This window comes from Cebus imitator, unplaced genomic scaffold (assembly GCF_001604975.1).
Source record: "Cebus imitator isolate Cc_AM_T3 unplaced genomic scaffold, Cebus_imitator-1.0 Scaffold422, whole genome shotgun sequence".
NCBI lineage: Eukaryota > Metazoa > Chordata > Mammalia > Primates > Cebidae > Cebus > Cebus imitator.
The window spans coordinates 330,581-355,179 of record NW_016107737.1 but is presented as its reverse complement, the minus strand read 5'-3'; the positions used below and the strand labels follow the sequence as shown (position 1 = coordinate 355,179).

The window sequence follows — 24,599 nt, the reverse complement described above, 5'->3', positions numbered from 1 at the left end:
ACATTTGTGACACAAAGGGACAGGAGATGCTTCCAAGCTGAGGCTGGTAACCGTCAGGGTGCTTTTGTCTCACCTAGACCAACGACACCATTTGTTCTATTTGTAAAGGGCCAAATTAGCGACAAAGAAGATGTCTCCCTTCCTTTCTTTATTAAGTATCTGGCACTTAATCATCTTTAGAAGGCATAAAATAAACACAGGTCATTTATTTACACATTTTTGATTAAAATATTAATCTGGCTTTAGTTGTAACTGTGTTGTGTCTTAGCCATATGAAGAAATTTATGATGAAACTATTAATCTCTCTCTTTAATGTCCTATTTTTTGGGGAAAAATTGAAGGATTTTATAAAATATAAATTTGTAAACACCAAAATAATCATTTTCCTATGGGTTTGCTCAACACAATTGTCTTTTGTAATGATTATAATGCTCTGTATTAAAAGGCTTTGCAAACTATATGGCACTATATAAATGTGAGTTATTATAATTATTGAATAGGCCATTAATTAAATAAAGTGATATTAGAAAAATTGAATTTAATTTTCATTAGTCTTCGTAAGTGTTAACTAATGACACTTTGGCAAATCTTAATATCACTGCTCATTTGGAAGCTGAAAAAATGAGGGAAAATATAATTTGCAAAATGCCTTTGATTCAGTCTTGGGTAAATGGCAGCAACCCCCACAAAACTTTGGCCTACGTGTTCAATTACTTCTCACTCTTTCTTCTTAAGTTCCTGTGTTGAACAAATTTCTCATTTAACCTTTTTCCTCCAGCTGGTAACTGTTGGCCAATCCTTGATTTTGATTCCATTAGTCAGCTCTTTTATACAGGTTTTGCAAAATTGTGTTGATGTTAGTGAGTTTTCTTAAAGATAACATATAAATCTAACCTTTACAGTCAAAAATAATTTCCCTAAGTCTTGGCTAGCTTAGACGCAAGATATGTCAAAAGCTGACCTGCACTGAGCTAACTCTGAGTGGCTAACACAGGCAAGCAGCAGTTGTGTTGAACAAAAGCAGTGCTATATCTCATCGATTAGTCATGGCTCCCTAGAGCACCACATCAGGAAAGACCGTAAAGCTCTGAGGGGGCTCGATGGGAAAGAGTTCTATTATCGATTAGGAATGTCTGCCGTGGGCATGAGCTGGATTTTGCCAACTGGACTGCCTTATTTTTGCCATCCAAAGGGTAGGTTGATAAACAGCAGTAGGGAGCTAGAGTAAAGTCTACCCACTAGTTAGCAGCTGCTGAAAATGAGAACTGACCTTCAGAGAGCAAACAAGTTTAACATAATCTGGATCTTTACACAGAAAAGCCAGCACTGTCTATATGTCAAGTAAATTAATGCCCCCGGTAAGTGGTGGTAAAATCCATAAAATATTATTGAAAAGTAGTTCATAAGAAATATGGATGTATCGACTACCCAGTTAGATGGTGACCATCACACAGAAGAAATGATGACTTTTATTCTTTTCTTTTTTCTTTTTCTTTTTTTTTTTTTTAAGACAGCATCTCACTCTGTCACCCAGGCTGGAGTTCAGTGGTGCAATTTTGGCTCATTGCAAACTTCACCTTCCAGGTTCAAGCAATTCTCCTGCCTCAGACTCTTGAGTAGCTGGGATTACAGGCATGCACCACCACACCTGGCTAATTTTTATATTTTTAGTAGAGACAGGGTTTCCCTATGTTGGCCAGGCTGGTCTCAAACTTCTGGCCTTAAGTAATCCATCTGCCTTGGTCTCCCAAAGTGCTGGGATTACAGGCATGAGCCACTGTGCTTGGCCAGAAATGATAACTTTCCTAGCAAATCTTCCTCTACTGCCTCCTTTAAATCTAACTTGAACTCAATCTCTCCATGGACAATTTAAGTCTCTTGCCAGCCAAAAAGACAAAAACTGAAATGAGATAGCAATACGTCCTCATTTTCCACTCAAAGAGAGAAGTAACAGGAAATAGAAAGAAAGCCTCATCCTTGACCAGAAGGAACCAATATCCGACTAAAAATAATCTCTTCTCCCTCCATTTTTCAAAACAGAAGGTGAAGACAGTAATGAACTTCAAAATCAGACTGTGAGTGAGAAATATACTGACAAATATTTTGTTTTCCAATAAGTTGGGTTAACAGGGATTGAAGACTTACAGATGTTTTAAAGCCAAAAGGCTGAAAATGGCCTGTTCTAACAAACTAACAAATATTTAGCTTTTTTAAAATTTTCTAATCTATCACCAAAAAAGCACACAGAAAAAAAGAATAAACCGTGCTTTAAAATAGAAGTGAGCTCCACGTCACTTACAATTGCCTTCTGCCTCTGCCTCTCCCTTTGCTTGGCCCTCTCAGACTCTCTCTTCTCATACTCTCTGCGGTATTCTTCCCTCTTCAGCCTCTCATGCTGATATTCCTCGTAGCTGTCATACCTGGGAAACATAACTTCATCACTAAGTCAACCACCTCAATTTGCACGAGCAAAATGAATAATAATATGGGAAGGGGGATAGGGATTTAGGGAAAATCTTGTCATCTCAAGGAAGGGATAAAGGGAGCCAAAGAAAAATGACATGCCTCATTACCTGGGCCTACGGCTGTAGGGCGATCTTGAACGTGATCTCACATACAAGGGAGAACTTCGGTGCGTGCGGTGTCTGTAGTGACTTGACTCATAGTAATAGCAGGATCTGCGGCAGAGGAGAAAAACAAAAAGGCTATTTGCAACTGCCACTTAACCCAAGTTTATCGGCACTGTGGCACATCCTCTGGAACACTGTATTACAGAGACTGGCTTTTTCTTCCCAGCTCCTAGTGAGATTTCCCAGTGACAGTCTGTGATCATCTAGTCAGTTCAGAGGGCTGGGAGTGATGTGTTCTCTCTCAGCATCTCTTACTGACGTTAACACTGAGCACCAGGTCTGGTACACTGTCAGCTTTATCTTGCATGGATCTCCACTATCCTGGCACAGGGCAGCACTCCAGGTAATGGAAAAAGTTAGACGAGCAAGTTTCTTACAAATTGCTCTCTCTGATAGGACTGGCTCAAGGCACTGTGCTCAGAGCTGACAGATTTAAGAGAACATGAAGAGAGATGTGAATGTAACATCATTCTCTTTATTTCCAGCAGTGCCAGGAATGCAGTGGTCAGGGGCTGGAATGACTGCAGATTTCAAATTTTTATTTGTATTTTAGTTTATATTTTTTTTTAATTCTTAGGAACACCTTGCGTGTTCTTAGGGTTTTGCCAAGGTTTACCTTGAAGAGGATCTACTGCCTGGGGACCTTGATCTTGACCTGGAATATGGTGATCGGGAACACGACCTGTGTCGAGAAAAGGACCTTGAACGAGAGCGCATCCTTTGGGGTCTTTGAGAAAATAAGGATTTGGGTGGTGACACAGAATCTCTACATGGAGAGTTAAAAGAAGAACAAGAAGGAGACACATTGAACAATGAATAGGATTGCGTGCCATCCCAAGGGTAGCTCAGTTTATCACTTTCGTCTTCGCTGTCATCAAACAGGCCATCCATGGCTAGTCCTGAATTTATAAACATAGGTAGTTTGGAGAATTGTTCATTACTGAAATCACCGTCCCTCAGTTCACTGGTCTTGTTTGCTTCGTCGTCAAAAACAGCTTGACTGGGATGACCGAAGTGCTTGTTCAGCTCGGCTCGGATTTCCTGGTCTTGGAGCTGTTTTCTTGTGCTGCAAGGAGAGACCTGCTTGCTTGCCTCCGAAGTCTCTCTCAGGTAGCACTGGTCTGAATCTGTGGAAGAACAAATCTGCCCCTGCCAATCGGAGGAGACATCTTTATTTTCTAGTTGTCTAGAGTCTTGGAGCTCCTGTGATATATTAATGAGTATTTCCGTTTTGGAATTAATTGACTGGCAATAGTCATGGTCACCAAACAGCCGTAGACTGGGCCGCTTGGCCTTCCTTTCCTCGTGTCCGCCAGTGAGCACTGAGGACTTGCTGAGTTGTGCATACAACTCCGATTGCTCCGGCCCTTTCTTGGTGGAGTTATTGCCTTGGGTACCAGAAGACTCACTGTACCGGGGCTTCTTTGATGGTGGTGGCACCACAGTCTTGCAAGAGGACTTCAGCTTTGGAGAAGCCCTAAAAGGGTTATCTTGGTTGGCTTTATGAGGAGGAGTGGTGGGTGGAGTTAGGCCTAAGGCAAAAATTAAAAACAAAAACAAAAACAAAAAAATGGAGAGGAAGAGAAAAGAGATAACGCTCTTAAATGCCAAGACACATGTTTTTAATTTTTCCAAGATTTCAGACAAGAGTTCAAACTGAGTGAAGAAGAAGGAAACTAATTTCATGACGCGGCCTGAAAAACTGACTCATCCCCTAAGCCTCTGTCACCAAGAAAAGATGGATCTACACTGCTGAGAGGGAGGCAGAGCTGTGATCTTTTGTATTTCAAACACCAACGCTAACAAATCCTGCTTCCCAGAAAACATGAACATGTCACCCCTGGCCTGCACAGAACGAGGCATTATTACCAAAGCTTGCATTTTCAAGGGGATTGTATGGGCTGCTTTATGGAAAATTAATAAAGAGGGACTAAGGAATCAGAGAATAGCCTTGGTAGCATTTGTCTGCAAAGCACATCACAGAGGATGCAAGCGGCTCAGAGGTCTTTGTCCAATCATGAGAATCTACCCTTCGAGCCTAGGAATTAAGCAACTTAAAAGGAAAAAAAAAAAGATGGGATGGCAGGAAATGTGGGGCAATGGTGAGAGTGACATAAGCAACTTCAGAGTAAGTTCAGTGAAATACAACAGCCAAATGCAGGGACCTAGAGCAACTCTACAACTTAACGGCAATGATTCTTTGTCGTCACAGCTCATTAACCTAGTAAACCATGGCTAATGTAGGTATAACACATTCTTGTAAGCATTACTAATACATTCTGTCTAAAATATGGTTCTGCAACAGAAACCTAAGTGAACAGTAACACTAAATATCACAGGGCCGGCGGACCATTTTATATAGAGCACAACATAAGGGAAGGTTATAGGACCGAGGGATTGAAACTCAGCCAAGTTTTAGCAGCTAACTAGTTAAATAAATAAAAAGGAAGAAAGAGGAACAGCCATCAGTTGTTGCTGTTTCTGCTTTTCTACAGGAGGGCAGAACATTTCATCAGAAACCAGTGTGGGAAAGTCTGTGAAGCACAGTAATTCCCTCTGCTGAGTGTCCCCACTGAATAAGTCCTACTCATCCCTTTGTGCCGAGGAAGAAGCATTGTGAAGTAGCTTCAGAGTCCAAGGAACTTTGACCAAGGGCAGGCTGGAGTTCAAATGACTTTATGCTTACACGGGAGCATTTTAGTTTACAACACACTTTCTATTGAGGAGGCTAGGTGAATGCTATTCAGCAAAAAGAACTTCAAGTCTGCTAACAAGCCTGGGGTTAGACTTAAGGCAAGTTTCAAGGAAAAGAAAACACTACCTTCCTGGAAAATAAAAATATATATATATATATAAACGCAGACACACGCACATACACACACACACACACACACACACACACACACACACACACATCAAGAGCCAAGTAGGTCACAGAAAGCCACATGAAATTTTGATGTGAATAGGAAGATGCTTCCTCACTCTCCTACTTTATAATAAAGAAATGGAAGGAATGAATGTTTTCTCTAAAATGAAATATTTTACACCAATATTTGGCAATTTTTATTATTCAAAGCTAATTCTCCCTGAGAGAAGAAAAGGTACATGAATGCAAAATGGTTTGACTCTGGAGTTCCAACCCAGAAAAGTTCAGAAAGACAGAGAAATGTAAACACAAAGAGAATGGGACACTGTACTCCATCCATGGTCACACCTGAGTCTCAAAAAAGCTTCCCTTTGTTGGATGGCTCTTTGCCCCACTCTTCACTGTAGCAAAGGGCGTTACTTATATGAATGAATCAAACATCTGTGTCACTGAGGCACACTCACCTCTCGTTTCCTCTTTCATAGATGAGTATGTCTTTTACTCAATCTAAGAAATTCCTATTTGGTCAATCTTTTCTTTTCTCTCCGTTTTCACTTATTTACCTATTGCACTGCCTTATTCATGCATACTGATTTCTTCTACATGCTGCCTTCAATTACCACTGCAACAAATTTAAAGATATTAATTCCCAGCAAGAAAAAAAAAACATTCTCAAATATTTCTTGTAGGAGCCTGAGATACTTAAAGAAATAATGATAAATAATCTCTCTTTGCTGATTAAATACCAGTCAAACGTGTCCAACGACATAGTTCTTGAATTGGAGAAAATGACATTCAACCTCCTAACATTCAACTCCATAAATCTTTGCATGATCACCCCAAGCTAGGGTAATTTTGACTTCTTTTATAATTTACTGTCAGGATCTCTCTCTCGAAACCAATCACATATTGCTATACATTTTGAATGTGAATTCTATCTTGTCATTCCAAATCGATTATAAGCTCTTTGTGGGATGTCGCTTGGGCACATTTATTGCATTATTATTTTGCACTAATTTTAATTTTTCTAGATTCTCCTTTAGTAGTGGGCCTCACATTTCAGCAGCCAAAGAATCACTTGGGAAACTGGGCAAACAAATTTTTTTTTTTTTTTGAGTCAGAGTCTTGCTCTTGTTGCCTAGGCGACAGTGTGGTGGTGTGATCTTGGCTCACTGTAACCTCCACTTCCTGGGTTCAAGTGATTCGCCTACCTCAGCCTCCTGAGTAGCTGGGTTTACAGGTGCCTGCCACCACACCCAGCTAATTTTTTTTTGTATTTTTAGTAGAGACAGGGTTTCACCATATTGGCCAGACTGGTCACGAACTCCTGACCTTGTGATCCATCGTCCTTGGTCTCCCAAAGTGCTGGGATTACAGCCATGAGCCACCGCGCCCAGCCTGGGTAAACATTTTGAACGAGATGCTTCACAGACCACACCTGGAGAACCCCAGCCCTAGAGTGTCTGCAGCAGGCTACTGTGTACTCTCAAGGTACACATATTTTGACAGACATTTTAGATTTATAAAAAGAAACCTTAAACTTCAGGAACGCCAAATTAGGCCACTATTAAAGAGAGACTGGTTCTAAAAATAGCTCAGGTATCTAGGGATTTCAAATATAGAAATCCTTCTGAGTCTTGAAAATTTGAAACACTTGTCCTAGTACCTGAGCTCATTACCGCTTAAATAACTGGTTCTCAAGTTGCTCTGGGGAGTGGCGACACCTTGATTGTACTTTCTTTGAGTTAAAAACAAAGCCTTTTACCTCCATCAGACATTAGACAGCCTGTGGCCATTGAACTGACATTTGTTGAACACTTACTATGTGCTGGATATAATACCAGATACTGCTATTTCAGGGACTCAGCCTCCAGGGACTTCACAATCCGTTTTAATAGAAAGGCACTTCTTTAAAATTTGACATGAGTATGTTTTTCTGCATATATGCTTAAAATTGATGGAAACACCCAGAGACCATCAAATATGCCCTGTGAGTAAAAATACCAGAATTGCACATTTCTGTTGGCACCACTTGTTGAAACAAATAAGTAATACTTGCTTATTGAATGGAAGATATTTCAGGATTAGTGAGTAGATGGGGAGAGGAAAATAATTTGGCTAATTCCCTAAACTCTTCATTGTTCACTGAAACATCTCTAACCAGAGAATATCTCAGAGCAAGATTGAGAAATCTCACGGATGACAAGACTTCCTATCACCAAGCCTCCCTAAGTGAAAGCCTATCTCCAGATGGAGTTGAGACCCAAAGCCAGACCAAACAAAGCAAAAGTGCAAGGAGTATCTTTTTTTCTCTTAACATAGTGTTAAGGTTTTCAGAGCTGCTGATGAGACCGGCAACCCCTTGCTGCCTCTGAACTAGTTATATTTCTCTAGCCTCATCTCCCCTATCCAGAACTCTTCCCCCTGAAGTAAGAGGGAGGTGGGTGCTCAATCCCTTGATGCCACCACCTTTGCCCATCTTCCCACTAATCGCCAGACTCTCGATTTCATGCCACAAGCCCAAATCAACAGTGCTAATGCCTCCCATAACCTCTGGATTATTTCCTGCGTGTTGATTTTCTGGGGAATGTGTACATTTTGGTGTTGACAGTACAAGGTATATTCTGTGCTTTCTCTTGAACTTAGCAGGTTTTGACAGATTTATGTGAGGACAGATGGCCATTACAGGCTGAAGGCTGACAAGAGGCAGTTCCGAGCATTGTTAACACACTTGCACAAACTCTCAGCAGTGCAGCTCGGTGCAGAATGTAATTCAGACTATAGCTTTTTTATTGCCGCCTATTTTCTTTTGTCAAAAGAGCCTGCTGTGCAGAGCAACAAATGGCTGCTATTACCCAGAATGTAATGGGTGTCAGACAAATCACATAACACAAACAATCAAGAGTATGTAGGTCATATTTCAACAGAGCACAACCTTAGCAATATTTATGATTACTGCATTGAAATGTGCTCCATAATAAACAAGCACCTCTACATCACTCACACTTATGCACTTCTGCACAGCAAATCTGGGAGAAGTGGTACACACTCTACAGCCATCTTTTTAAACAGCCCTTTTATTTTTTTTTTAAAAAGGCAAATACAAGTTTTGTTTTGTTTTACATTATCGCTATGAAACGATTTTCTTGGAGGAGTTTTCTTTTGGGATTGTTTGTTTAATTGAATGACTCTGATAAATGCTAAGTTCTTGGCTCTGTTTCTTGTGCAGTGCTATTCACCCAATGACTTCAGCAGGACTTTTTTTTTTTTTTTTTTTAGTTCATAACATTTTGCAGAATCTACTGCAAAATCTGCAACTAACTTTCGAGTTTAACAGCAGGATTTTGCATGTGCTGCATGCCAAATCAGGTATTTAAGAAAAAAAAATCAGGAGAAGAGTTTCTAAGTTGCTTAAAAACACACCAAAATAGGAAGGCTGAGCAAGGAGAGGTGTGTGACTTGTCCTACTCACATATTTCAGGCCTCACGAATTTGGAGTGGGTGTCAAGAGAGCAGGGAAAGCTGATACTCAGTCAGTACCAACCGTTACCTCTACAGCAGTTGTTAAAATATTCAGTTGATAAAGGCTGTTCTAGTGTTCTCTCCATCTGCACCGGCTTCCCCAGGGCTCACTGGAGCTCCACAGACTCAGCAACTGAAGTGTTCACACTTGGCACAGAGGGTTCTCCAACAGCCCCCGCTGGTCCTCTGGCAGGACTCAGTCCATTTGGGAGTGGCCTGCCTTCAGTGTATTTTAAGTATTTTTCCTATCACCCCCAGTTACTGGGCAACAAGCTGGCCTTGGAGAAAAGCTTCCGAACATTCCTATGACATATGCCTAATTCCCCAACTCTTGCTCATGGAAGATGAAGATATCATTAATTGATCCCTGTGTAATTCCCCACAGAGCAGAGATAGGGATGAATAAGGGAAACCCGGAATTTCACGTGGCTAAAGCCAAACCTAAAAGCTGATGTGGATGAGAAAATTCCTTTGCTATCCTTGGCTTACAAGAAACAGAAGGGTGCCATTTCCAGAAAAGAAAAACCAGGAACAAAGGAATTGTCGTTATAGACACTAGGTCAAAAAGAATGAGATTGAAAATAGAAAATGAAGACTATAGCTGAAATATGGAAGAAATCCTTGATACTAAGAGCTGCCAAGCATTGGAATGGGCTGTAAAGAGAATTTGTTGGGTCTTCCTTTCTTGGATTCTTCAATCACAGGAATAGATTATGTGACCTGTCAAAATCACCTTCCAGTTCTCTGATGCTATAGTTTTCCTTTTAAAACTGCCGATAACTACTCATATTTTGCTTTTGTCCACTTTCCCAAAGATATGTCACCTACACGAGGAGTATATATGCCAAAAGGCTACAGCTGTTTGTCAATATTCATGGTGTTTGTTCCTACATTTTTCCAGAAAAAAATGAACTTTTAAATGGAGAGTCCAAAAAGGCAATGTAAAATTCAACATAAAAGAGGTAGTTACAAATTGATTAATGAGTGTTTTGTTATTGCTTTTATTGCAAGTCCACTAAAGTATACTTTGAATGACTGCTGATTAAAGCCTAGAGAGAAAATTAAGTAAAAAATAAATAACATCAAATCAGAAGTCCACTCTGATTAAAATAATATGGAAAAACACAAATCGATGGAGAAAAAAATTATGAAGGGCTCCTTGTTTTCGGATGATAAGACATCTAATTACATATTTTGCTTTCTCATTTTCTTATTTTTTTTTTCTTTTTCTTTTTTGAGATTGAGTCTTGCTCTGTTGCCCAGGCTGGAGTGCACCAGCACAATCTCAGTTCACTGCAATCTCCTCCTCCCAGGTTCAAGCTATTCTCCTGCCTCAGCCTCCAGAGAAGCTGGGATCACAGGTGCCTGCAACCAGACCTAGCTTTTTTTTTTTTTTTTGGATTTTTTTGTGGAGATGGAGTTTCACCACATTGGTCAGGCTGGTTTCAAACTCCTGACTCAGGTGATCCACCTGCCTCGGCCTCCCAAAGTGCTGGGATTACAGTCCTGAGCCACTGTGCCCGGCCTGCTTTCTCATTTTCTTAATCATTCATAAAATAGTTCTACCACAGTTACAATGTCTACAGTAATAACAAATAAAAGCTCTCTCTATATATACATAAAATTTTGGGGTAACTTTGGTCCCTACCCAAATTCCTTCATATCTGTCGTTAAAACCGTCACCTTGTTGAGCTGACATTGCTTTGCCATTCCCATTTCAGAAACAAAATAGTGTAGCACTCTGAAAATCTCCATATGCAATAGATTTAAATGCCTTCTGCCAAAAGAGCATTCTCTTTTCTCTCATCTTGCTTTACTAACAGCTATTTTGAAATCAAATTAGTTTTTACACCTGTAAAAGAAAAGAGTTTTTTTTTATCAGCCAAAATGAGCTAGTTTAGGACAATCACAAAGAAGTCAGACCAGCTGGCAATACCTAATAAAGCAAACTTCCTATCACATCCCTCCTGTTTCCCAAAGACACTGCAGATGGGGCAGAGGCATTATTCTGGAGGTCTTAGAATTTTGTTGACTCTTTACATTTCCACTTAAACATTTGGAAAATTTCACTATAATTTGTGAGAGTAAAGAAAAAGAAAACACCAGAAGGCCTGCACCATAGCTTGGGTCACTTCTGCTGCTGCAACCAAACCGATTAAGTCTGTAAACCAAGGATCAACAAATTATCAACATGAATGCTGTTTCTACCCTTTCCACCCACCTGCTGCACCCATGGCAGACATCACTAATTGATCATGACATTCCCCCTGAGCACAGACTTGGCCTTAGAAACCCTCTCAACGCAATGCTCCTGGCAGACAGTACCAATCAATGACACTTGGCAAGTACAATGAAGCCTATTTAACATAACATATGTCAATTACTATTTTTAAAATTCAGACTTCAGGAAAGAGACATAATTTCTATTCAGGCAGACCTGCTTTGAACTCAGACATCAAATAGCTGATGTCAATGTATAAATCTTTCCTCCACAATGAAATGGGCAGAAAGAAAGGAAGATACTGTAGGTAAAGTGCCTATTTAGGGAGTGCCTAATTGCCAGAAATTGTAGAAATAGAAGTAGATGCTGCTGAGAGAATCTCAAATAAGTGAGTTTTCTATCTTCATTTGATAAATTCCATACCTACACTAAAAGCAGTATTTGTTCAATTTGATGGGAAAATAGTGGGGAACAGTCACAGAAAAAGAATAAATAACTTCATATACGAAATTGCCAAAGAGGATACACAGTAATGGCAATAAAAGGGAAGAGGTGAAGACAGCCAAAAATTGAAAAGATAAGAAGCAAGGTACAATGACCACTGCAAATGAAGTTAACTCAGAATTAGTAATTAAATATCAAATATTATCTGAGTACTTATATAATAAGGGGGTTCATGTTTTCTATCACTTAATCCTCACACTGACCCAGTGAGATGTAGATATTATCATGTTCATATCATGCATAAGAATCCTGATCTTTCAGAGTTTAAGTAAATGGGCCAAGACCACACACTAGATGGGAGTGCATTCAGAATTTAAATTTAGATTTGTCCAACATCCAAACCAAGGCTGTGTAAACTTCACCAAACTATCCTTCTGCTCTTTAAAATCATGATATATTACTCTCAATTGGAGCTTTGCTGCTTATAAACTGTTTTAATTCAGATCAAAGCACATGAAATTTCATTTTTGTGTGTCAAAAATGATTGCATACTGGCAATTTCATTTTTCAACCTATATTTTAGTCTTTTGGTTACACAATAATTTTATCAGTAGTTATGAAGATGACTTTAAAATTGAGGAAACCAAGGTATGGAAAAGATCAAGGGTGTAGAAGAGTCTTAGCAATCAAAAGATCCAGGAGGGAAAGTACTTGTCTGTGTCATTCTGTAGCTCCTTACTGATTTCACAGTCCTTGCCAAATCCATTGTCATCTGAGCATCCCTTTGCTTTCCTGCCTTCTTGCCTCTGCTTCATCAACATTTTCTCTACTCCAACCCCATGCTTCAAAATCTGTGCATTTTTTTGTTTCCCCTGAAGGCTGAGTCAGGTTAGCCTATGGAGAGCTCAATTTCCTCCACATTCCTTTCCATGGATCACCTCTGTCATTCACTAGGATGAAAGTATTGCCTAAATATTTCTCTCAGTCCTTTAACTGCCTTAATCATTTTTAAAAAATCCTTTGCACAAGCATCGTCTTTAAACCTGAAGGTGTGCTACAGTGTTTTCCTTCTGATAACTCTTTCTCTCCCTTTGTGAATCTTCCTAGGTACAATTAGTGTTTGTCACAATCCTCAAACACCACTAAGCGACCAATTTTGCTGATTTTTAGAAGAGATGACAATTGTAGACATTATATGTTGCGTTGCATTTAAAGCCCAAAATATCTGTAGAGAAAAAAAAATCTCCCTCAATCTCCTCTTTACATTGTTCTCCAGGCAGTTTCCAAGCTTCACCTTCTAGCCTCATTCAGCATCTTTTGAGTCCTTATTCTCTTGCTTTCCAAAGCTCGAAATCCCTCCTCTTACGTAATGCAAATGGGCTTTACCTCAGCTTCCCCAATTTCTATCGTGTACAGCTATTACAATCACACTCAACAAACTAACAACTGCCTTCTGGGTCTACCTTTATTAGAAAGTTGCAGAACATATCCAATAAATAATATTTGCTTTCATGCTACTTATCAATATGTCTCATTACCCCAGTAGACTATACAGTTAATGTGCATTGTACTGGTGACTGAAATTAGATAAGATGGTAAAATTTTCTGTAAATGAATGAAATGTGAGTATGAAAAATAATTCCTGTAAAAAGACTCAAAAAAATCATTGCTGAATGAAGTACTATCAAATTAGTTATGGATGGATGGTATTAGAAAATATTGGAAAAAATTATAAAAATCTAGAAGAATTCAGACTACTATATCCCTGTGTTTAATCTTTTCCTTCAAGGAGCAAGCTACACAAAATGGCTACCATCTGTGATATGTACAATATAGAAATATATTAGTGTGGTTTATATAAGAGAGGCTAACAGATGGATCCCCAAACAGCAAATGTAAGCTCAGGGTAAAGATCTCTGTCTTCTATCAAAAAATGTAATATTTGTATATTTTTATGTTTTAAGCAAAGGTAAAATAAAACAGTATATGCTTGAATCAATTTTTTAAATAAACCCACCAATTGTTGGTTGTCACTGCTCAGATAAGAAGGCCTCTGCTGCACATATATACACAAAAGCTACTTCTAAACATATATGTAAGTTATAATGTATTTAAAAAATAGTGTTATGTATGTATTTTAGAAATGATGTTAAGCATATGCTTATAAGTAAATATTTTTGTGTCTATGTGTGCATACCTATAAAGATATGTATATATGTACATATGTGTGTCTGCCCACACATATACTATATATATGTGTGTGTGTGTATATATATATAATAAATATATATAAATATATATATACACACACACACATATATATATACCATGAAATTAACTATTCTACTGCTTGACCAAGTCATGCAATCATGCATTAGACCTTTCATAAGAAGGTAACTTAGCAAACTCAAAGTGTGAAATTAAACTTAGCAACAATAACCACGGTGCATGTAGGCACCATAGTTCTGGTTGAAAGCATCTTGTTTAATGTACTGTTCCTTTAACCTTATCAGCAATGGCCAGAGCCAAGGAATTTCTTGTTTAGACATACCACGATTCACTTTCTGGTGGAGTTCAAGTGCTTAAACTTAAAGCACTTAGTGCAAAAGCACCATTTGCAACCAACTCAGAAGTTTGCCTAAAAGCTCCTCAGTTCGTCCAAGTTTTTAAAGCACTTCAGTCTTTTTTATTAGATTTAAAAAAAAAATAAGCAACTGGAAATATTTACAGATAACTTCTTCCCCAATTTTGTATTCTTTGTTAATTTTATTAATCATATAGAGAGTGCACTCTATTTAATCTTATTATACACACACACACACACACACACACACACACACACACACACACACAAGTTCCAAGTGAAATATAAGGCTTACCTGCAGTTCCAGAGAGTTCCACACTTAAGGTGCGTTCAATAGTCTTGTTCTCAAATGGGGAACCCTTGGGGTCACTGGAAGATATGGCACATTTATAAAAACAAACTGAAATGGAGTTGCTGTAGCCAAATGTATTAGAACCCCCTTCCCTTTCTGAAAATGGTTTCATTTTTTAATACTTACTTTGGTGGCTCTGGGGTCAGAGGAAGAGATAAAGTTGTTGGTTTGGCTAAAGAAAAAAAAAGAAACTAATTATGTAACATTGAGTGTCTTTTAGATTTCTTTTCTTTTTACAATGGTCAAGTTGGAAAAACAGCCAGAAAACTGCAAGACTAAACTAAGAAATCTCTGAAGATTGGATCAAAGTCAGACAAAGTCCACTATGCTAAAACAAATTCCAAACAGCATGTGCATCAGTAAACTACCATTTGAAAACACATATGAAAACAGAATTTTTCCAAAAATGAACCATCCCTGTTAAGGATACAAAATTTGCATCATACCATCAGAGAGAAACCATGTTTTCTGTTTTAATTTGGAATACAGTACACGCTTTGTTTAGAAAAGAAAACAGCAGAGTAACTACAAGGCGACAGAACGTTATGAATATTCAGTTGATTTTACTCCTAAAATGTATAATTTCATACCTAGCCCTGATAATAGGTTATTTCTATGAGGCCAAAGCTCATGCAGTAACTATTCCACTCACTGAAAATTAATTGAGAAATGATGGCAAATAGCAGGCACTGACTCAGATAGTTTAAAAGGGGTTCAGGTCCCCAAATATGATAGACAGCTAAAGTAAGATACCAGGTTTATCAGGTGAAAGGTGTGTAGACTTGCAAAGATGCTAACAACTTCCTTTTGTGCTTTCTTGAGTCTTACTTCCTACAGGAGGCATTTCCCAATAATGAAGAGTGGAGTAAAAATCTTCTCACCCCAAAATTTCAATTGCTTCTCCAAGGCACTCTTGTATTTCGAACAGAAGGAGGGTAAAATATGATGAGAGGCGTACTTGGGATATACATTCATGTATTATGTATATCTATGCTTATCTATAAGCATATGCTTATGTGTATGTACGTTTATGTCAATTTTTTCTTATTAAAATAATTACTTTCAAAAGGTCAAGTGGTATTTATTTACATAATGGAAATCATAGCATCAAACCCAAAAAGGACTTTAAATAAAGTTTCCTATCTTATGGTTGAGGTAACTGAGACCTAATGATACTAAGTGATATTTTCAGGGCCATAAAATTGTTACTCACAGAGTCGGCCAAGATGCTGTTTCCCTTCTCCAATTGTCAAAAGAAATTGCATTCAACAGATTTTAAAGTAAATTAATCAACCCAAACAACTAATTTTTTTTGAAATGTGAAAATATTATTCATGTCCAAATTGGCCTTAGACAGTTTACTTGGATAAATAAATATGTAAATATTTTATTTATAGATTTAGATTTACACAATTGAATGGTATATCATCTTTCCAATGTACATCCAGAAATATGAAGTTCATGATGTTGTCAACAAATTAGATATATTGATTGATTCAGTTTTTCATATATGCAGATAAATGAGCTGATTTTTTATTAGTTTTTGAGTGTGTCTATAATCAGTCTTTCAAAAAGAATTCATTTATAAAGAAACTTTACTGACTTTTATGGTGCTCAACTAGTAATTAAGATAATCCATAGAATTTCTATAGAAAATATAAAGGTATTAACTATGTGCTATGTGACACAATACATGTACATTAAAAATCAGTCACTGAAATTCCAGCTTTCAAGAGGTAGGACAGGCTATTTGAAATGCTCAAAGACTCCCAAAATTGTGATTGCTGGGTACAGGTAAGGCCAAAGTCAATGAAAGGAGAGGAATTAGCAAGTCATAGTTAATGAGACCAAAGGCAACAGGAAATGAGAGCCATAGGAAGGGGACAGACCTCAAACCCCATACAGAATCTGATCCCTGAATAAACCCGGACTCTCAAATGCTGCCATTAGAGGCGTATTGATCTGGTTTACTGAGAGTTTAATCCACACTGTTCCAGCAACTGGTAGACCAGAGACTAGTAGAATACTTGAAGATAGGAATGCATCTTTTTCATGCAGCTCACAGTATTTGGATGAAATGCATGAGTAAACCATGGCTAGACAATTATCCTAAGGGAATGGAAAGAACCTGACGTCAAAATGTTTTATGGAAAGCCTACATGAAGTTCGGTGAGAAAAAATTACAACACCATAAGAAAGGTAATTTCAATCGATCCTCCTAGTTATCTCTAATTGTTTACATATTTTCCACATTTTGATTTTTTTTTTTTTTTTTTTTTGAGGCAGACTCTGCTCTATTACCCAGGCTGAAGTGCAATGGCGTGATCTTGGCTCACTGCAACCTCTGCCTTCCTGAGTTCAAGCGATTCTCCTGCCTCAGCCTCCCAAGTAGCTGGGATTACAGGTACACACCACCACACTTGGCTAATTTTTTTATTTTTAGTAGAAACGGGGCTTCAGCATGTTGGCCAGGTTGGTCTCAAACTCCCGATCTTGTGATCCTACATTTTGATTTTGAGTATGATTCAGATAATCACTGAAGTTGAGCATTTATTAGTTCTTGTCAGCCATGTTTCATTTCTTTTAGGTCTTTCATAATTAAAGGATTTTGTCTGTTTTGTTTGTTTGTTTTCTTTTTTTGTCAACAGGCTTTGTTCTTGGATGAGCCTTTTGTGCCTTGCCACAGATATATACCACATACAGCAAGCCTCATTTAAAGAAAATTTCCTCCAAAGGCCTATTTAGTTCCTCATTGTCATGATTTATAAAAGTTTACTAAAAGAAAAAAAAAATCACAAAAAAAGCTCTAAAACCTGTGCTGCCAGGCTGAGTCACATATTACAAAGACTTTAAATTCAGCCCCAGAAAATCTATGCATGACCAGGACAGGGTGAGGAGTAACCCAGTGAATTCATTTGTTCACTCACTAGAGTAAGCTCATCCACTTTCCCTCATCTGGGGCCTTCACCACCAACGAGGCCTATGGCACAATGGTTCTGCTCCAGGAAAAACTGTTGTAGTGCTTATGTGAAAGATCCAGCTGAAGCAAAGAGAATTTGGTCCATTCTGCTAAATAGATTTTCCTAAACTGACAGAAAGTGATGGGCAGTGGATTTAAGATATCTACCAGGGAAAACCTAATGGAAAGCCAATTTAAAATATTAAAGGAAGGCTCCTGAAAATCCTGGGCTAATATCAAGGTAGAGAAGAGGGAAGAAAATTCAAAACACTGGGAGACAAAGCATATTAAATCAACAGCAATAATAGAATACCTATATGAATTAATCATGGTTCAAAGCAGAAATCACTGGCTACCACTCTGCAATTAAAAGGAAAAGTTGGGAAAATGAAAGTGAACAAAAAAGAGGTGTATGTTTATAATTGGTATGCTATAATATGCCTACTTCTACCACAAGGTAAAAGTAGAAGCTGGCAGTTTTAAATCAACTGCTACTGTCAAGCTGTCTTTGGGCTTCTAAGACTACAAGGTTTTGAGAAGGTGGAGCCAAAAAGAGAGAAAATTGTATTTCTGCCAAGAGGGGCTTCCCTCAAATCACCAGGATCTGCCTCAGAAACATCAGTCTTCTCTAGCAATATATGGCGATAATAAAAATCAACCAAATGTTTCATTTAATCTAGGCAATTTCTTAAATAGAAAGAAAACAATCAGGAATTTTCAAATCTTTGTCTACAAAATAAAATCTGAATGTAGCAATTGATTGAAGAAGGAGAAGAAGAAGGGGAAGAGGAACAAAAAGAAGAGGAAGAGGAGGAGAAGGAAGTAAAGGAGGAGAAGGAGAAAGAAGAAGAAAGAAGAAGGAGAAGGAGAAGAAAGAAGAATTAGAAAAAAATGTACTTAGTAATCAAGAGTGGCTGCATAAATACTATTTACGACTTCTTAAGGTGTATACAACAAATCACTGATGCCTCACTTTTTCCATTACTGGAAGGGAAAAAACAAAAGCTCTATAATAAATTGGTTAGCCCAGCTTGTTCATAACCTCAATTATCTCAGCAATTCAGAGATTCATGTGAACCTCATGTGATGTTGCAATTCCTCCCTACCCGGCTAACATTTCAGGAGCCTTTTGGTGCTTGTGAATGAGACTGCCTATCAGCTGAATAGAATATGTTTAACCTGTGTCCAAAGAAAGATTTCTTCCCCGACTCTATAATTAGTGCTGAATTCTCTTCCACAGAGTGACACAGCTGGGATGGAAGCAGGAAGTTGGTGTGTCCTCAGACCTTGTGTGTGCTTTCTCTGCTTCTCCTGCCCTCACCAACAGCTTGTTTTGGTTCCCAGCCTACCTTGTAAATGTTGTGACTGCGATTGTGTGTGGGACTTCTTTTTGGAGGTGCATTTGTCTCTGCTGCTGTTTCTGTTCTCTGTGGATTTGGTGTGAGGAGGGTCATCGTTTGTGGTCAGATATTTGAGAAGCTCCGAGCAGGGACGTCTTTGTGGCTTTTGCTGTTGACAAATACTCTTCGCTTTATTGCTCCATGAATTCTCAGTCTTAAAAACAAGGCATAAAGAAAGCTAAAATTAGTGAACTGAACCTTATCAGAATGGATATAGGTTTTCTGAAGAGATGGGATTTTTCAATGAAGTGTTCAGTCTAAGTGCACTGGATCTATGAGCTGTGAATAATTGTTTGCAGAACAAGGAAAGAAAATTACATTTAAAATTCCTAAATGACATTTATGCAGCTTTCTATTTTATTTCTCCTACATTTCAATGTTCCTACTCAGCAACATGTAACTAACAAGACCCTATAGCACCTTTACTGTGAATAAAAAAAAAAATAAGCTGGTTTAAACCTTAATTTGCCACTGGTTGCTGACGCCCAGTACTCACAGCTCTCTTAAGTACCCCTTAATGCCCCGTTTTCACTCACAGTGAATGGCAAGACAAACATTGTTTAATACAGCCGGCTAGCCGAATTATGGAACTGCCGGCATTCCATCCAATTAATGGCAGCGATAGATGTTTTGTGGTGATTCCAAAGCAATCTTTCTTAGGTTAGACAGCTAGCAAAACAGCAATCCTGCATCTTAAAGCTATTCATAGATAATACCAGCTTATCAGCAAATTTTACCGTAGCCCGCGATGCTGCAGGTAACAATAAAGTGGGCAAGGACTAACAGACCGTGACACTTCGATTCCAAACACTCGAAGACAATGTGTAAATGAACTCTGCCTAGTTTAAAGTAGCTCAAGGGCTGCTTACGGAGTCCCATTCATAATCTATTTCGCCATGATGAGGCAGCGTTGGGGTCCCAGCTGAATTAATACCTACAAACTTATCATTTGTTTTACAGCTTCAAGCCAAAATCCTTTAGTACTTCCCCCATGTGTTAAAAAATTTACATTTGTACCTTAACAATTGCAGGGTTTGTTCTGATCCTGTGATTGTGATTTGCATGGTTCTGGGTACTGAGACCACTGCATTCATTATAACTTAGCTGAGTGTTGGCCGGTGCCAGTAAGAGCTTCTTAAGCTAGAAACATCAGGGAAAGGGAAAAGCAAGAAAAGTTATGCATCTTTTAAGGATCGGAATAAGTTATTGAAATTTTAAATGTAATTTAATTATAAAAGTTAATTCTATCATTTTATTTATGTCACACCTCAGTGCAATAGTGCTAAAGGAAATAGGATATTTAAAGAGTAGAAAAAGTTTGGCGTCACACTACCAACTATGAAAATATTTCCTTTTCCTCCAATTCAATTTCTAGAATTGTATGCATAAGAACAAAAATGCAAATATGCCGATTATTATACAAGTAATCACAGTGAAAAATAGAAGGAAAATCACAAAAATTCCAGCTATAAGGGGTTACTGAATAATTTGGAGTTGGTGTTATCTACATATTTTTTTTTTGAAAAAATAAAGCAAAAATACCTTTCTAAAATAATTTCCAAATCACTACTAGGTGAGAAAAGCTGCCTTATTAAATGAAGACCTGGGGGTGGAATATGGTGAGTGGGGGGACAGGGGGCGGGGTGGAATAGATACACATTTGCTTTTAAAAAACCCAAATAAACCAAGTGGCAAAAAATAAAAGATTTTGTGATGCTTTGAACCATGTTTCATAACCTAGCATGTGAAATTACTGATTCAAAGAATGTCTGGAATAAAGAATGGCTATCACTGATTTTAGAAAAGAAAAAAGGATTTGTAAGTAGAGTCCTGGGCTGTAGATCAGATATGAGTTCTGACACAGGCAAAGCATTTACTGTCTCCCGACCTCTATTTCTTCATTTCACTGGATAACCCCCAAGGACTTCCCTGTCCTGACATACAGTATGTCTCTGAATCAACTACTCCTCCCAAGTGAACAAACTGAACAATCTGATATCAATGGAAAGAAATCAGGGTACTAGGGAGAAAAGCCAATGATACTAACAAATGGAGAAATTGGAGAATCAATAACAATTACTTATGAGATATTCTCTATATCAGAAACCTCAAAAACCAATGGACTCTTAGTATGGCCTCCATATATTTGCATAGAGTATTTTAACATTTAAAACCTGAGTGATATGAGAGAAACAACTTCTAAATGGCATGCCAAAGCACACTATTAGAGTCTGAAGGACCATGGCATTCCATAATTTACACAGCATGCCCTTATAGCAGATTTATAGCAAATGACAAATGGCTAACATAGATGAGAAGGTAAACTGTGTCTCAGAACTAATAAAACTCTGGCCAAGCACTGCATTGAAAAGACAATTCTCTCTTCATTGCCAACAAATTCAGTCTTCATTGCCTACCATAAATCTAAGTAACTTGGGTGGCAAATGTGCTATAGGTTTTCAATCTTCGTAAAAAATATGGATCCAAAGTCTTAAAATATTACATATTCCTTGATCTACCAATTCGAATTCTAGGATTCTATGCATAAGAATAAAAATGCAAATATGTCAATTATTATACAATTCAAAATAGTGAAAAATAGAAGAAAAAACTAAATATCCACCCATAAAAGATTGCAAAATAAATTAGAACATTTCCCTACAATAAAATACTCTGCAGCCATTAAAAATATGCATATATTTAAATTTTTACCAATATGTTAATGATATATCTCAAAAGGTTTATTGCAATCATTTTTATATGAGGTGTCTTTTAAAATCACAGGTGAAATTTTTAGTCTTTTCTTTTTAGTTGTCTACATTTTCTAAGTTTGCATCATGAACATAAATAATACTGAGAAAAATACACACACATAACAGCAAAAGATAGTTAAAAAAACTGCAATAAGACTACATGAAAAAATGTATTATCAACACTTTTAAACAGAGAATCACACAATTTGCAATTCTGAGTGTGCTTGGGGATTGCTTTGGCATCATTCTAAATTAAAAATCCAAACCTTATTGTGACTACATCATACCCATGCAGCGGGTAGCCAGAGGCAACTCCAATTCCTGCTAAACAGTAGGAAGGGTTCTTACTAGAGACGGCTCTTCTGCCTCCTGGGACGGAGGGGTGCCGTCAGGCATGGAGGAAGGACTAGCCTCATTGTCAGTGGTCACGTCTCCATCTGTCAGCGCATCAAATGAGGGCAATCCGTCTTCATCCACAGGGAGACTGTCCAGTGTCTCTGTGAGGACTGCTAGCAAGTTTGCCTCATTCTCTTCATCTATCTTCTGCAGAAACAGAAAAAAACAGAAGATGAGAGTTGACACTGGGAGGCAGTAAACACTATTCATCAACATGTTTGACCAAATGAGTGAACCATATGTGAAATCTAGAATGTCCATTCCAGACCACAAAGATCATGTCTTTCTCAAACTCCAAATTCATGTTTTGGTCCAAATGACACAATTAATGAATACCTCTACTACACTAATCTCTGATGGTTGAGCTGCCCAATTTAGCAATTTGTTATGTCAGTGCTAAAACTGCTGTATACGACTCTTCTTGGTCACAGAAGTCTTTTCCACTTGCTCATGCTTTCTTTCCCTGACTAAAAGAAAAGACTTAGAGAATCTTGGAGGTTGAGAGAATTTTAACCAACATCTATGTCATTTTCAGATATAGTGCTTGAATCTCCTATACAGCATACCCCCCCAAACTGCCTAGACAGCTCTCTATTTGAACGACACCAGAAAGTTGAGCTGTACCGAGAGCAACTATATACTTTCATGGTTTCAATTATAATCTCATCACTGAACACTCCAAAATCATTTATTTATTTTGCTCCCTGACATCTCTCCCAACTTCAGTCATAAATCTCAAACTGCCCACTGGACATTTCTACTTCATAATAGCTCCCTCATCCCGAAAACCCAAACTCTGCACCTTTTACAACAAAACTGCTATGTCTTTTGACTTCTTTAGTTTGGGTGATAATTCTTCAGACTCAAACTCTGGACCTACTTTGACTCTCCTTTCTCTGATCAGTCACTGAGTAAAGTCTTTCTTTGTAATATTTCTTAAATGCATTCATTTCTTGTGGCTTGGATACTATTCCAGTTCACTATTATTTCTAATAGAGGCTCCTGCAGATATACTCTACCTTGTTTTCAACTCATTCTCACCAACACACTCTTAGAAAGCTAATCTTCAATCATTCACTCAATAAACATTTTTGAACATCTTACTCTGTGGTAGGGACATGTGAAGTGTGGGAGGTACAAAGAGAAACAAGACAAAAGCCTGCCCCTCCAATAACCCTACCATGGGTGGGAAGAACCTGTAAACAATTCATTATAAAATACAGTATTTATTTCGGTACTCTGTAAAAAATGGTTCAAGGACTTCCAAACACATACCTTGTTAACAAGGCAATGTGTTATATTCTATGCACATGGACAACCAGTACCAGCACTGGGAACATGGCATAGCTGATCGATGATTACTTGCTAAATAATTCATTGATCTGCATTTATTGCCAACAATATCTTCCAGACCATTTTCTTTTCCTTCTTTTAGCACTTCACATCGTTTGTCCAATCTGACCTCCTTCCAAAGTCTTCTTTTTAAAGTTCTGTGTGCTATGACATTAACAATATGGGCTAAATTATCCCACACAGATTTTATTACAAAATGCACCTAAGCTGCTGACATCTAATGAAGCCAGCAGTGCCCACACTTCCTTTCTCTCTAGCACTGAACTCCAGTTAATTGACCTGACAAAATTACAAGAATCACAGAATAAGACAGCTAATCAGAAAATCAAATTGTATTACTAGAGAAATTAGGCAGGCCTTTATCACGTATACATTCTATTTTCACATAAAAATTGTTTTCCTTCATTCCTGATGAAGCCTCCTTCCAGAAATAAAACTATGGACTCCTTTTGGATTCAAGAGACCAAGAAGAGCCATTTAGACTCACAGGGGACTTTAATTGGCAGTTTTAATTTGCATAACACATCCCTCTCATGTTCCTGGATTTGAGATTGTGAGTCAAGTAGTTTGGGTGCAGTGCAGTGTGTATGAAGTTTAAAACTCTAATGCAGGCACCAGGCACGGTGGCTCATGCCTGTAATCACAGCACTTTGGGAGGACAAAGCAGGAAAATCACTTGAGGCCAGGGGTTCAAGAGCAGTCTGGCCAACATGGTGAAATCCCACCTCTATTAAAAATATAAAAATTAGCCACGTGTGGTGGTACACATTTGTAATTCCAGCTATTTGGGAGGCTGAGGCAGCAGAATCGCTTGAACCCAGGAGGCAGAGGTTGTAGTGAGCCAAGATCATGCCACTGCACTCCAGCCTGGGCGACAGAGGGAAACTCTGTCTCAAAAAAAAAAAAAAAAAAAAAAAAAAAACCCAAACCTCTCAAACCTCTAATTCAGGAGGCAAATCCTAATCAGAAGGGGTAACTGTTAACTTCAAAATGGTGCCATCTCCTTCCATAAACTGACCAACTGTCAAAATAAAAAATGCACCAATCAATAACTAAAGCTTATTGAATACCCTCAGACCCTCAGGTAAACTTTTCAATCTACCTTCTTTCAATATGCTT

At 38.1% G+C, this 24,599-nt stretch overlaps 1 protein-coding gene across 5 annotated transcripts in view; it reads right to left on the bottom strand.

The window, feature by feature from the left end:
• Positions 1 to 24,599, bottom strand: part of PPARGC1A (PPARG coactivator 1 alpha) — a 297,516-nt gene that overhangs the window by 17,887 nt on the left and 255,030 nt on the right. For all 5 annotated transcript variants that reach the window (XM_017509808.2, XM_017509811.2, XM_017509814.1 and 2 more), the window contains 8 exons: positions 22,080 to 22,274; positions 19,996 to 20,118; positions 18,928 to 19,132; positions 14,746 to 14,791; positions 14,563 to 14,636; positions 3,247 to 4,162; positions 2,574 to 2,678; positions 2,300 to 2,420 (listed from right to left, as the gene is read on the bottom strand). In XM_017509808.2, coding sequence (XP_017365297.1) covers positions 2,300 to 2,420; positions 2,574 to 2,678; positions 3,247 to 4,162; positions 14,563 to 14,636; positions 14,746 to 14,791; positions 18,928 to 19,132; positions 19,996 to 20,118; positions 22,080 to 22,274 — 1,785 coding nt within the window. The remainder of the gene's footprint in view (positions 1 to 2,299; positions 2,421 to 2,573; positions 2,679 to 3,246; positions 4,163 to 14,562; positions 14,637 to 14,745; positions 14,792 to 18,927; positions 19,133 to 19,995; positions 20,119 to 22,079; positions 22,275 to 24,599) is intronic.